Genomic DNA, 14,071 nt, shown 5'->3' with positions numbered 1-14,071 from the left:
TATTGTTCCTATCTCAGTTGAACTTTCGCAACCCTAACAATGGCAACAATTTAATTATGTTTTTTTTTGCCGACATTTACTGACACAGGTCATATTCAACGGGTGTTGCGCATTCATAAATTCCTCAGTTATTCTGCACTCAAACGAGAGTGCTCTGAAATCAGAATAGCCAGAGTGAATTTATGAATGCACCCAATGTGAATGCGATTGGTCGACAGTCTGCTGGGTGAGGCGTTATCAGTTCCTTCATTCATTGGATTCCTATCTTCTTTCTATAATATCTCTGGCAACGGCACCATGCAATACACCCTGGACTAAAGAGACAGACAAACAGGAAAAATGTGCTAGACCTTAAATTACACATTTCTCAAGGTAGGAATATCGCAAATATATGATCAATGGCTCATTCAAGAGAAGACATCCTCCCGAGTTATGACATCGACCAGTGTCGAAATCTGACATGTATGATATACGTTTTTGGCGATCTAAAAGTAGTATTCCTATAAACTTCCAGTGTAGTGAGTGCGAGTTTATCATGATGCTACGTCATACCGGACGGATTTCTGCCTGCTTGAACGCCAATAACTCAAGATACTCATGAAAACATGAAATCCCCTAGGGAGTCGATATATCATCACTCAGAGATGGACAAAAACAATATAACCTTCAAAATGGGTGAACCTTTCCGTTAAGGTTTTGGGGCGGCAGGTAGCCTAGTGGTTAGAGCTAGATCGAATCCCCGAGCTGGCAAGGTAAAAATCTGTCGTTTTGCCCCTGAACAAGGCAGTTAACCCCCCTGTTCTTAACTGACTTGCCTAGTTAAATAAAAGGTTAAATAAGGCTGAGGAGTAACACACATCCCCATGTGCTCCACAGTTACTTGTTGTACAACTCTGATGATAGAGCTAAATGTGCGCATTTGTCATACATAGAATAATCGGAAATGTGTAGTTCTGACTATGCTTTTCAAGAGGTGATATTACAACCAAATAGTTAATATTTCTTTAACAATACCTTGAAAACGGCAAGAAGGTGTCAATGGTTTTAGCAGAGCTGGGGGGGGGGGGTATTCTTACCCGCCAGCAGACAAATCGATCACTCTGCACTTTTTATTGATAACGACCACCAATTTTGACTTTGTGACTGTGGTAGCTAGGTGAGAACCGTTTGCGCTGAAATGTGACGCAATCCGTAAGCGACGGCAAACTAATGAGATGGATTGTTTGATCACACAAGTGAGAGTTGTTTGTTATCCCTGAAACTTGTTTGACGATTGCAGAAATGTGGTAATGTATGTGCTTTTTAGTTGTGCTTATGATTTATCGATACTGTAAGAACGAGTTAAAGCGATGTATCTGTGTAGATCGCATTTTCAGCCATGGAAACAGGAAACCATTTGTGTTACTAGCTAGCTATAGTCAGCTTGCTATGCTAGCTAGCTTGTTCGATACTCCAACGTTGTCATGACTCTTCTGTGTTTAGATACACAACATTCACACGCTACAGCGTTACAACAGTAGAGGAATAGTTATCCAATCGTCGATTGCAAGACGCAAAAGCAGCTCAAGTTATTGTAAACATGGCTGAGCACACTGTTAGCTAGCTAACGACCTCACAGACAAGTTCAGTTGCCCAAAACGTGATAAGTTGCTCAGAATGTTTTATTTGTTGCCGACATGACCATTATTAGATACTCCTTGACGTTATTTTAGTAAAGGATTAGCAATATGTGTAATAATGTAATGTGCATTAATTAAACTGTTGGGACATCTGACAATACAGCAGGTCACACCAGTTTCTTCTAATATGCCTAGCTATCTATCGACAATACTGTTTTCATCAAATAAACTTAGAACATTAATTTCACACATTTAAGCTATCCTAACAGCTCTCTTTCCTTCAATGTAGCTTCTTCCTTGGCTTGTAAGGCGTAACCCCTGAGAAGGATCTCCACCCTCTAAGACTTCAGTCTGAAACTGTCAACTACCTGGCCAGCCAGGGTGCAGGTTAGCTGGGCGATATGGGCAAAAATATTGCAATAAATTGCCTGAATTGGTGCGATATCGATAAATATAATTATATTTTTATAACATTTTGCACCACAGTTTTTTAAAATGTATTCTACTACTAGTTTATGGTTGTAGCCATCAATTGTCCCATTAACAATCACCCATATTTACAAATTTATTTCACTTCAAACTTAACATTTCTCATGTGCAGGCTACTTAATGAACGATGTCAGCAAAATGCCTGCGGTAAGTGATCAGTATGGTCGGTGTCGATAATTTTCGGTTTATCATCCCAGCTCTAGTCCAGGGTCCTTATCCACCCACAACTCAGGCAGAGAGTCCATCTACTGGGGAACTCCCTGGTTCAGTGCCCCTGAGGGCTGGGACCAGCACTGTGGGCCAGAGGCAGCTGTGAAGGGATGGGGTAGTAGCTGAGGACAGAGCCATGGTTCATAACGTCTCAGTCCCCCAAACACCACCGCCGGCACTGGTGGGCACCAATGGCCGCTCCTCTGGGAGGAAGAGGACACCCAAGGCATGTGACTGCTGTGGGCCAAACTCTAAGCACCACAATGGAAAGGACCCACATGGGAAGACTCCAGGTGGCAAGCCCAGACAACGCAGGGCCCAGCCGGGGAAGGGCAGGGGCCAGGCACTGGGGGAGACCCCCAAGAGGACAGGTGGTCACCACTCTTCTGAGAAGACCCAGATGACAGAGGAGCAGGTAACAGCCATCCGACAGGAGCTGGAGAAAGACTCGGTTGTGGAGGAGGTAACCAACTCCTTGGCTCCACCTGTAACCAACTCTGTCAGTCAACCTGTAATGAATGTTGTGGCTCCACCTGTAACCAACTCTGTCGGTCAACCTCAACCTTTAACAGACTCTATGGGTCAACCCTTAATGAACTCTATGGGTCAGAAGTTAACGTACACTGTGGTTAAACTGGTGACCAAGTCTGTGGTTCAACCGGTAACAAATGCTATGGTTCAACCGGTAACAAACTCCGTGGTTCAACCTATAATGAAGGCTGTGGTTGAGCATGTTCCTGATTCAGAGATGGAGCAGGAGAATGGTTGTGAAGGGGCTGTGTGCGAGGGGGAGCAGGCCCCTGGTCTGGAGATGGAGCAGGAGAATGGTTGTGAAGGGGCTGTGTGCGAGGGGGAGCAGGCCCCTGGTCTGGAGATGGAGCAGGAGAATGGTTGTGGTTTAGACAAACAGCCGGTAACCGACTCTAACACGGAGGTCATGAAGCAGCCCCAGGCTGGTGACGCAGCTGTCTCCCTTTCCAACGGTACATCTGCTGTGCCCAACGAGGAACCAACAGACTGTAGCGCCCCTATGGAGGTGGAACCATCAGCCACAGCCTGTGTTTCCCCAGGCATTATGTTATGCAGCACCCTCCACCCCTTCGCTCTGTGGGACCACAGAGATTACTGTGAGGTGGGAGTGTGGGCTCCAAGCCCTGAGACAGAGGAGGACTGTGTCTCAGACCCAGCACAGCAACCCAACCCTGAAGACAACATCCAGGAAGTAATCATAGACCTTATACATGGTACTAGACTTTTATTGTAACTATGATTTTTTTTTAAATCGAATACATTTTAAGTTCATATTACTTTACTTATTATTGATTCCTGTCCTGTCTCTCTCTCCCTCAGAGTTCCTGGCGTTCTTCTATGTGAAGTACGGCAGCTTTATCCCCCTCAGTGAGACTGACGTCCTGGAGCATCTGAAGAACAAGTGTAACACTGACCTCCATGACAAGTAGGAGTCGTTTGAGATACAAACCAGCTTCAATTTCATTGTTGATTTCCATTGTTATGCCGTTAGCATCTCTGTTAATTTCTCTGTACTAGGAAGCTAAACATCCACTCAGAAATGATGAAGTACAAAGCGGGTCTCGCCTCCACCTCTATGAAGTGCTTCAAGGTGGACTACAACAAGCACACTCTGACCCTGGAGGACCTGTCCACACTGGATGACCAAAACTGGGTCAACGACCAGGTAGCTTTGGTCGATAGGAAACTGTGTGCTTGCTGCTTATAAACTTATTCACCTACGTATTATCTAACCTGAAATTCAAACGTTGCCATGTTTCTGTCGTGTGTGTGTGTCTAGGTGATAAACATGTATGGAGAATTGATCATGGAGGCTACACAGAACAAGGTGCATTCATTTTGGATCCTTGATCAGAATGTTCAACAAAGGGTTAATTGTGAAAGGGAGTTGTTAGGACGGTGGTGGTCTTCTGTTTGGTTACCAAGGTTACTGAATGTTTTCCTATTTTCTCCTGCAGGTTCATTTCTTCAACAGCTTTTTCCACAGGCAGCTGGTGGCCAAAGGCTACGAAGGGGTTAAGAGATGGACCAAAAAGGTAAGCTGGTGGTAGGTCATTGAAGATGCAGCCAATTTATCGCTAGTTTGTTCAGATATAACCCGCAGGACCAGAAATGTAAAGGCTCACTGTTTATCTGAGACTTTCAGTCTCACAGAACTAGCTAAATTAGAATATGTCAGCGATTGTGGTTAATCTGGTGTCTCTCTCTCTGTCTCTCTCTCTGTCTCTCTCTCTGTCTCTCTCTCTGTCTCTCAGGTGGATCTGTTTTCTAAGAGGCTGTTGTTGATTCCTATCCACCTGGAGATTCACTGGTCCCTGATCACAGTGGATATAGCCAACCACCACATCCACTATTATGACTCCCAGGGCATCGTTTTCAAATACACCATGGAGGTACGCTCACTCACACTTTACAGTCCTCTGCCTCTCTATCAAACTCAGATTGCTTCTGACTTTTTATCCTAGACCTGAGGAACATTGGTTTGATGAGCATTTATCATTTTAACATTGGTCTACGTCATCGGTGTCAAACTCATTCCACAGAGGGCCTAGTGTCTGCAGGTTTTCCTTTCAATGATTAAGACAGGCAACCAGGTGAGGGGAGTTTTTTTAAACTAATCAGACCTTATTTCATCAAGTAAAAGGGTGGAGCGAAAACCCGCAGACACTCGGCCCACCGTGGAATGAGTTTGACACGTGGTCTACGCTGTCCACATTGTGGGAACCCTGAAGGAGTCAAGTTGTGAACTATTTAACTAAACCCTTCTGTCTTCCTCTGTTCATCTGGCCCACAGAACATCCTGAGTTACATCCTGGCTGAGGCCGAGGAGAAGAAACAAACTGGATATCAGAAAGGCTGGAAGACGACTATAAACAAGGTATTGTTTCAGAGGGTACCATGTGACTGTTCTCTCTCTCTCATGCTTTCTGATTGACTGTGTGTTGACCAGTATCTCTGATTGGTTCCCACCCTCAGGGTATTCCTCAACAGAAGAACGACAGTGATTGTGGAGTCTTCATCTTGGAGGTGAGTGGGACATTTCCCCCTCGTACTGTAAATTCCCCCCCACACACACACACCCACCCACCTTGTGGTGAATCTTTCTTATTAACTCTTCCCCCGCTTTGTTTCTCTCTCAGTACTGCAAGTGCCTGGCATTGAAAGAGCCGCTGCAGTTTACACAGGATGACATGCCCAAAGTCCGTAAGAGGATTTACAAAGAGCTCTGTGACTGTAAACTGAATGACTGATCAAACGCAGTGTCCCAGCTCAGAGAGTACACCTGCCTTTCCACTGGACCGTGGGCTTAACGACTGTTTGACCCTTATTGTGGAAGGGCCATTAATACTTTAAAACATGACGGGCCAAGAAGCTGAATGAAGTGCGGTGGAAACAGGACACGTTGTTTGACTAACGACACAGATGGCAACCATCTGTCCTTCAGTGGAGGGCCAGCGGTGCATAGTTGGGACTTTTTTTTTTTATACCTTGATAATGAGAGAGACTTTTGAATTTCTTTTGAGTTGACGTCCACAAAGTTTCCACTGCTGACTGACTGGCTGACCTGGAGCGAACACTGCTGGTAGGTTTCAGAGGCCGGTAATGGGCCTACCAGTGTTTATGACACGTGTCCTAGCTTCAGTTCTTGAAATGTAAACAGGAGATGATATGGGACAGTAGGTGAAACTTGAAGGTTCTTGTTTTATATCATGTAGTGTTTGCCTGACTAGTGAGGTAGAGAACAATAACTCATCGAAGGCTAGCTTTTAACGTTACTTAATCTCGAACCGCTTCTTAGTTCTTGAGAAACTCCACGTTTGTTATCGGGGAGTTAGTTATGATTACCCATGATGCTCCACTGAGAATGGCTTCATGACAACACACACCTCTTCCTGCTTCTGTTGAAAATACGCTGTTAAAACAATAAGTATATCTTGACATTTTAGTGTACTGAGGAAGAATTTAATGATACTGCTGTAGAACAGTTTCTAAGCCTTTTATTGTATGAGAACCATAGCTGGCCGGGCCATCTTCCTCATTGGAGGATCACCAATCACTTAGGTGGTGTCAGTCCCCCATCTGAGGGTGCTGGTCCACAGACAGGTTGTAGATGAGAAAATGCTGCTGTAGAAATTGCTGAATCCCATCTATACTGTCTGTCATTAATGCACATTTGAGCCCAGTGTATACCTGGTGCTAACATGTGCCTTTTGTGCTGTTGTCCACATTCTGATTGTGCCCACATTTTTAAGACGGGTGTAGACGATTAAAGTGTCTGGATATCAATCAAGTGTGAACAGATCTGGATGTTCACAACCATTTCAGTCATCATACCAGTTAGCACCATTGATTTATGGCATCAGTAACTGTCTTTAAATAAATAACTTTTCTGCAATGGGTAGATGCGACAAACCTTGATCCAGATAGTGATTAGGTCAAATTGATCAGATCACGAAACTCACATGGTGGTGCAAGGTGTAAACAATGCCATTGTATCATTTGAAGAGATCATGTTCACAGATCACTCTGTAATCTGGTTGATCTTCTTTGAGAAACTTTCTGATTTTGATTTAATTTTGTTCAGTTCATTTGTACTTAAATTACTATGTTAGTGTTGTAGGCAGGGTTATGCTGATACACACCTAGAGGAGATTAAATTGGGATTCTCTAGATGGGTAAACTGTCCTCAAATAGGTTCCCAATGTATGCTGTCTCATCCTAAAATGGATCAGTTTCCTTCCCAAGTGAATCCCTGAATACATTCAAACACTTTAGTTTTAAGTAATGTTGAGATGACAGAGAGCACAGGGTTGTTAGGATGCCCAGCCACGATTCCTTTATGCTTATTATTTAGAGAACAGGGTCAATTCCATTTCAATTCAGGAAGTACACTGAAATTCCAATTCTCTTCAATTAGGTGGTTTACTCTCTGAAATTGACAAAAGAGCAGATGTTTATCAACTCGATCAGCAAACAATCTCCCACATGAGGATGTTTAATGGTCAGTGATATGGAGTTTGTAAAGTTACTTGGTGTAACAAAAGGGTTTCTCTGACAGGAGCAAGTGTGTGGTGATTCCCTGATACAGTTTACATTTAAAGGTAATTTCCGATCGAGCCGACATGTGAATGAGGTAACGTTGCTTTTAAAATGTCAGCCGCACTACAGATTGAATCCGATCGCAGACTATTGGCATTGCAGCTTTAAATTAAAAAGTAATGTTCCTGCAGTCACAGATCCCATTCAAGATAACGCTGCATCTGTCGGCGCAGTCGGAAATCGCCTTTAAAAGCCACAATGCCTATAACCTGCGATCCTATTGAATCCTGGTGTGGGGACACTGATGGTTTCTAGCCTACGCAGCAGGTTAGGAGAATTAGGTTAGTCAAAATTGCTGTAGTTGTCACAACTCGAACAGGCAAGTTTTAGGTCCGTAGCTTCTCTCTGTCTAGTGTTGTGGTTCACTGCTGGCTGTTTAAGGCCCATGGAGGCGATACTGATGGCAACCATAGGAGCCATAAATTCTGAAAAGCCATCAGTATCACCTCCATGGGCCTTAAACACACACACTTCATCCATGAGAAACTACTCAATCCAATCAGAAGAGTTGCTCCACATTCCCAAAGTAGTGTTCCAGTTTATATAGTAGATACATTAAGAAAATAAAAAACTTTATAAAAAGATGTATTTATTTTTGAAAGTATACAGTTTGGGAGACAATTACATTTGTAAACGTGTGTCACACTGACTGTTAGAACTATGGCTAACTGAAAAATGCTTCACAGAAGACTTCTAAATAAACGAGTCATAATAGGAAACTCTGGCAGTCTGCTTGGAACCCAAATTCAACCCAGATCAAATTCACCAAACTAAAAACTGTTCCGTCCCTCGGGAGGTCTCTGCAGCTGAGCTAATTTCCCATATCCACCCCGAGCAGGGTCATAATCTTGTCTATATTCATCTCTGACCTGGAAAAAGGCAAAGAATCAGCAGATAACATGTTGACTCAGGCTCATGACATTAGTTTCCCCATAGCCCAAAGAAACAGCATAGGACATGTTTTTATGGCCGTGAGACGACTTTCCCATAGCCTCCCCGGGCTGGGTCATAATCTTGTCTGTATTCGTCTCTGACCTGAGGAGAAAAAGAGATTGACTTGTTTGTTTTGCCACAGACCCTGTTAAGTATTTGGGTCTATTAGGAGTTGACATAGAACTGTGAGCTTTGTCTCCTCATGATAGTTCCAGAACAGTAAGACAACACGGTCACAATTACATAACCCATTAACATTGAACATGTTTTATCCTGTTGATAATACAGTAATGTTATAGTGTTATGTAACTTTCAAAGTTCTCATCCAAACAATAGCCAGTTAACGGTACCACTTTAATGAAAACTACAATTTCGTGAAAACTATCAATTCCAATATAAACAACCAGAGATAGAGAACTAATATACAACTGTTGTTGTCGCTGAGGTAGTAAACGTGCATTTCTCCTGTGTAAATTTACCTGACCACCGGACTTGCCACGGCCATACTGCCTGCCCTCTTTAAAACCAGCGTCCCAGTCAGTTCTGATGATGCGGTCATCCAGACGTGTCCCGTTGACAAACCTCATAGCATTTTCAGCATCTGTACGCGTGTAGTATCTGGTACAGGGGTCAAGGTGCCAGTTTCCAGGAACACAGATTAAGCCTACTATTGGACTAAAAGGACTTCCGATGGTCAATCTCCACTGACTGTGATTTAGTGTAGGACTACATCGGCTGATGTAAAAAGGGCTTTATAAATACGTTTGATTGATAGGACTAGGCTTAATCTGGGTCCTTTTAGGTGTAGGACTAGTTTCAATCTGGATCCGGGAACCCTAAGTGTATGGGTATAGAATTTAAAATGTTGAACCAAAACACAACATCCACAAGTTTTTTTTTTAAAGGATACTCGACGAAGCAGAAGCCGCACGCCGTCTTCTTCACCTTATCCAGGCCGATGATTATTCTTTTCACATCCCCACTCTTGGAGAAGAGCTCATACACTTGTTCCTCTGTGGTGTAAAAGGACAGGTTGCCCACGTAGAGCGTGTTAGCCTGTTTCAGCAGTTTCTCTTGCTCATATCGATTTCCCTGGAGGATGGAGAGGGGAGAACATCTTTAGAAGAGTAGTAACTGCAGTCAGGAGGCCAATTACACTAACATTAGCTGTTAATATTATTCACCACTAATTCACACTGATATGGGTAAACGTTTGCAGTATAATATACGCTTTAAATAAGATTCCATCTCATGTAACCATACCAAACATATCATACTAATTTCAATGTCTCGGATTTACATTTATTATGTTATGTCTAGACTCTGAGACCAGACTAATGAGAGGTCAGTTTGATTTGCTCTTTAAACTGTAGCTAATTACAGGTTGGTCTTTTTGAAAACACTTTTTGACCCATTCCTAGGAGGAAAACATCCTTAAATACAATATTCATGGTTTGAAAGCCACAGGTAAGTGATTAACAACGTTTGTCTGAAAGAAAAGACAGCACGTTGCAAGCTACCGGTAGCTTGCTAGCGCAACAGATATCTAACGTTAGCTAGCAAAACTATTCTACTGGTTGGTTCCCGATTGATTTAAACTATTCCTTACCTTAAAATGTTGGTCTCTGTATTGGCTTACATCAACGTAGGAGTCGCTGAATAGCGCATTCAATTTAATAGACATTGTGTCTCTTCAAAGATGAGCGGAGAAATGTGTTCCTTACACCAATGTTTCGTCAACAACACTAAAAAAGTACTTCCGGGTCACGGAATTTAGAAATATTCAAAATAAAAGTCCCCACGTAATAGTAAAAAAGTGTAATTATCCTTTATTTATTCATATATCAAAAATTCTTCTCTGAACATTAACAATGATTCATATTTGTTCATATTTAACGGACATTTGCATTAAATGTGTTTTTTAAAACAAGTTCCAAGGTAAAATAAATGTCCCCAATGCAGTACACTACATTAAATGCATATTGTCTTACAGAGAGAAAACTATTCTAGGTGCCAAAGTAAAAGTAGGGTTGTAATTACTCACTAGGATCTGTAGAATCTATATATGGTGTTATTTCATGGGGGACTGAGGTCTGTATACCCAGAAACACTTTCTACTCAACTCATTACATTGGCCACAATGCAATACACTGTATTTGAAACCCCAAATACTTTTTATATATAGCTCAAAATGTATAGTACCTGTGTTGTGAAACATGGGTCTGAAATTTCATCAAATGTGTCAGTTAATTCATGGTCCAACACAGAGGTTGCCAACCAGGGGTACTAGGACCCCTCGGGGTAGGGGGGCCTATCCACAGGCTGTACTTGAGAAGACCAATGAGACCATAGGCCTACTGGTAAAATGCATATGAGAGGGTACTTCAGGGGTACTCCAGGCAGAGCAAAATTGGCACAGTGACTGAAAAATGTTGAGAACCACTGGTTTAACACACACTATGATACAATTCAGTCATTTCAATCACTTATAGAATAAATCCATTAAATGAGTTATGGGCACCGAAATGGAAAATCTATATGGATATCAGTTGCATTTTTTTTCAATTCAATATTGATATCAAATCGGTTTGTAGAAAATACAATGCAACTGTATGAATGTTCATGTTTCTGTGAAGTCCAGGCAACTGTTGTCAAATTGCCCATTGGGCCAGGTGTGTTCTGGTGGCATAAACCTACCTAATCAGTTTTAATCAATGGGAAGACGATCCACAGTTGACCCATCAGCAGGCAATTAAGTATGTGAATCAGCCTGTTTTAGTTTTAGTGTTGTTTTTTTTTTAAAGGGGCAGTGCAATTAATGTGATTTCCTGTTTTTTTTTAAAGGGGCAGTGCAATTAATGTGATTTCCTTTTTTTTTTTTAAAGGGGCAGTGCAATTAATGTGATTTCCTTTTTTTTTTTTAAAGGGGCAGTGCAATTAATGTGATTTCCTGGTTTTTTTTGTAACGATATTTACATTCTATTGCTAGTTTTCCATCCAATTGGCAACAGATTTTCATGCAAATATTCTAAAATATGCATAAATAAAATGTTCAAATGTTCTTGTTGTGGATAGAAGTCTGTGCGTGATGAACATACGACACATAAAAATGACTTGTGGTAAAATTCCCATGTACCAAATAAAAATTAAAAGTGAAATGGGTTTCCATCACATTTTCAAATCTACTGATGATTTTGTCACGAAAAAAATGTGTGTTTTATAGCGAATGTGCCCGCTCTGGTATTGGCAGGTGCGCTCTACCCAACAGCATGCAGATACAGTCTGGGTACAGCCTACATGATGACATTATTATGGACAAAAGAGTGAGGTTATTTTAATTTGTCAAACGGTAGCCAAGCATCGATGATCATGTCACCAGAATAAGACCCTTGATATTTATTGGAACAAAGCATCAAGCTCACCACCTTGCACTTTCAATACCCTGTGAAGTTCATCATAGTTTATTTCATCTGTAGCCTAATAAACTACATGCTTTATGGAGTCGTAGTGGGAGGACCACACAACCTGTCATTGCGTAACTCCAGGTTTCGATATGATGGTTATTATATCAATATTTGCACATAAAAGCGTGTCCACTGCCATTTCGCTCATAATACATCAATAGTGGTCTTAAGAAGCAGATTTGCAATTGTTTCTATAAATTCGTTCTTGTATTTACTATAAAAATGGACATTGATTAAAATGTAATATCTTTTGAATTAGTTATCCACGTTGCAATGTTTTAAAATGCAGGCTTTTATTTTGAAGGATTCTTTATTACCAAACAAATTGACGTCATCTTTTATGCTGCTGGCAGAATAGTGTGTCTCTGATGTAACCTCGCGTCTCAAAGTAGCGGTCATCTGAATGAACAAGGAAGTATGTGAGAAACTCTTCGATATTAATCTTAATTTTACCAGTGGTTCCTTACCTGCATGTTATAATAAAAAGAGTATTGATGTTTTCTCATGAACTAACGTATTTTCCGGAAGGCAGCTAACTACCACGAGTAGCTAGCTCAGCTGACTAGCTGGTTAGCTAACTCTGGGCAGTGAAATAACATCAACTGTCTGTCGTTTGTTTTACAGGTAACAAGACCATTTATTTACTGTACGAGATGGCCATCATTCGTATGTTGTTCTCTTTCCTGAACAATCCACGAGTCATTGAGAAACTAGCGGAGTCTCGTCCTATCCGACGTGCGGCACAGATCGCAGCTTTTGCGATCATCAAAGCACAAATCGCTGGGAGGGGTGCAACGGCGAAGGTCCTGAAGTCAGACACCCTACGCCAGGTTCGGCAAGAGGCTAACGGCCGGATTCCCCGAGACGTTGGTGACATCGGGACCCGGTTCAGAAGAGTGAGGGAGACTTTTGTCAAGGAGTTGAAAGATGGCTTCAGAGACGCTCAGGGACAAATAAAGAAATGAAGAAATTAATGTGAAATAAAATTCCTGTGATAGAACTCTGTATGACAGACAAACAATCATGTGAACTATTGATAACGTGACTGACAACATAACCCGTCCCACAACTGTCAAGTCCGACTACTGTTACATCACTGAGACAATCTTTTAATATATTGAAGGGAACACTAAGCTACTGGTAAACCAGCTCCCATGTCTCAAAACATACTCAAGATTAATTTTCCATCAGGGAGATATCATCACGTAATGAATCAGGGGTGCAACTTTCACTGGGGATGGAGGGGCATGTCCCCCCCCCACATCCTGAAATGGCCTTTTTGCCCCCCCCCCCAGTTTTATATTTGGAATGTGATACAAAACATGGCATCGGTGTGCTTTAGGACCATGTGGACGCCTCTGAGCAGTTGGGTAGGCTGTTTGGACTGTTTATCTGACTGGGTAAAAATGTTTTACCAAAGTTGAGCCCTTGTAATGAATGTTGGCGTTTGTGGTGGATTAGCCTACTTTAACACGAATGGGTTTGTGGTGGGTTAGCCTACTGTAACAGGTCTGGGTTTGTGGTGGGTTAGCCTACTGTAACAGGTCTGGGTTTGTGGTGGGTTAGCCTACTGTAACAGGTCTGGGTTTGTGGTGGGTTAGCCTACTGTAACAGGTCTGGGTTTGTGGTGGGTTAGCCTACTGTAACAGGTCTGGGTTTGTGGTGGGTTAGCCTACTTTAACACGAATGGGTTTGTGGTGGGTTAGCCTACTGTAACAGGTCTGGGTTTGTGGTGGGTTAGCCTACTGTAACAGGTCTGGGTTTGTGGTGGGTTAGCCTACTGTAACAGGTCTGGGTTTGTGGTGGGTTAGCCTACTGTAACACGTCTGCATGCTGGAGACAGAGATTCGTTGCAATCTACACAGTCGTCTTTATTCAGGAGTTTGTGTTTGTAGATATGGAATTGTCTACCTGATTTGACTTGCAGATTACCACCATATAGTATGTTTGCTGTAATGCAGCCCCACGTCAGTTCCCATGACATATGACTTGAGGTGTCTAAAGGTTTGGATTTTCCTCACCTATTGGACAAATCTTAGTGTGTTTTTAAATTATATTTTACCAATAAAAGATCATTCAGAGGAAAAATGACTGGACAACACATAAGGTTTAGGCCTCTATTCAATCAATCCATATTGTGGAAAATTCTGCACTAAAGTCCAATTGAAATTCAAAGGCAATGTTGGCTTTCACGGTAAACGCTGCATGTCGGGCTCAATCGGAAAT

General features: G+C 42.1%; 2 protein-coding genes and 1 long non-coding RNA gene across 9 annotated transcripts; 2 read left to right on the top strand and 1 right to left on the bottom strand.

The window, feature by feature from the left end:
• The first annotated feature begins 289 nt into the window (after positions 1–289).
• senp5 (SUMO specific peptidase 5) lies at positions 290–6,635 on the top strand. Of its 6 annotated transcripts, XM_039002940.1 has the most exons (12): positions 1,179–1,291; positions 1,909–2,006; positions 2,306–3,082; positions 3,146–3,562; positions 3,669–3,774; positions 3,867–4,014; positions 4,129–4,176; positions 4,307–4,384; positions 4,604–4,741; positions 5,143–5,226; positions 5,325–5,375; positions 5,489–6,635. In XM_039002940.1, exons 3-12 carry the CDS (start codon positions 2,455–2,457, stop codon positions 5,597–5,599), a joined length of 1,809 nt encoding a protein of 602 aa, XP_038858868.1. In that variant the 5' UTR covers positions 1,179–1,291; positions 1,909–2,006; positions 2,306–2,454; the 3' UTR covers positions 5,600–6,635. The 6 variants fall into 6 exon arrangements, with proteins under 6 accessions (XP_038858863.1, XP_038858868.1, XP_038858861.1 ...); XM_039002935.1 differs by lacking the exon at positions 1,179–1,291 and adding an exon at positions 290–372 and having other exon boundaries at positions 2,306–3,562; XM_039002933.1 differs by having other exon boundaries at positions 2,306–3,562.
• A 1,382-nt stretch (positions 6,636–8,017) lies between these two features.
• ncbp2 (nuclear cap binding protein subunit 2) lies at positions 8,018–10,140 on the bottom strand. Of its 2 annotated transcripts, none has more exons than XM_039002942.1 (4): positions 9,991–10,140; positions 9,292–9,473; positions 8,861–8,999; positions 8,018–8,317 (listed from the first exon to the last, which is right to left on the bottom strand). In XM_039002942.1, exons 1-4 carry the CDS (start codon positions 10,063–10,065, stop codon positions 8,219–8,221), a joined length of 495 nt encoding a protein of 164 aa, XP_038858870.1. In that variant the 5' UTR covers positions 10,066–10,140; the 3' UTR covers positions 8,018–8,218. The 2 variants fall into 2 exon arrangements, with proteins under 2 accessions (XP_038858870.1, XP_038858869.1); XM_039002941.1 differs by having other exon boundaries at positions 8,018–8,483; positions 9,991–10,138.
• A 2,017-nt stretch (positions 10,141–12,157) lies between these two features.
• Positions 12,158–13,946, top strand: LOC120055065. The gene is made up of 2 exons (XR_005477658.1): positions 12,158–12,260; positions 12,470–13,946. It is a non-coding gene; the product is annotated as an uncharacterized LOC120055065 (long non-coding RNA).
• Positions 13,947–14,071: the final 125 nt, after the last annotated feature.

Source organism: Salvelinus namaycush, chromosome 10, assembly GCF_016432855.1.
Source record: "Salvelinus namaycush isolate Seneca chromosome 10, SaNama_1.0, whole genome shotgun sequence".
NCBI classification, from domain to species: domain Eukaryota; kingdom Metazoa; phylum Chordata; class Actinopteri; order Salmoniformes; family Salmonidae; genus Salvelinus; species Salvelinus namaycush.
The sequence above is the reverse complement of the archived record's forward strand: the minus strand, read 5'-3'. Positions and strand labels throughout refer to the sequence as shown.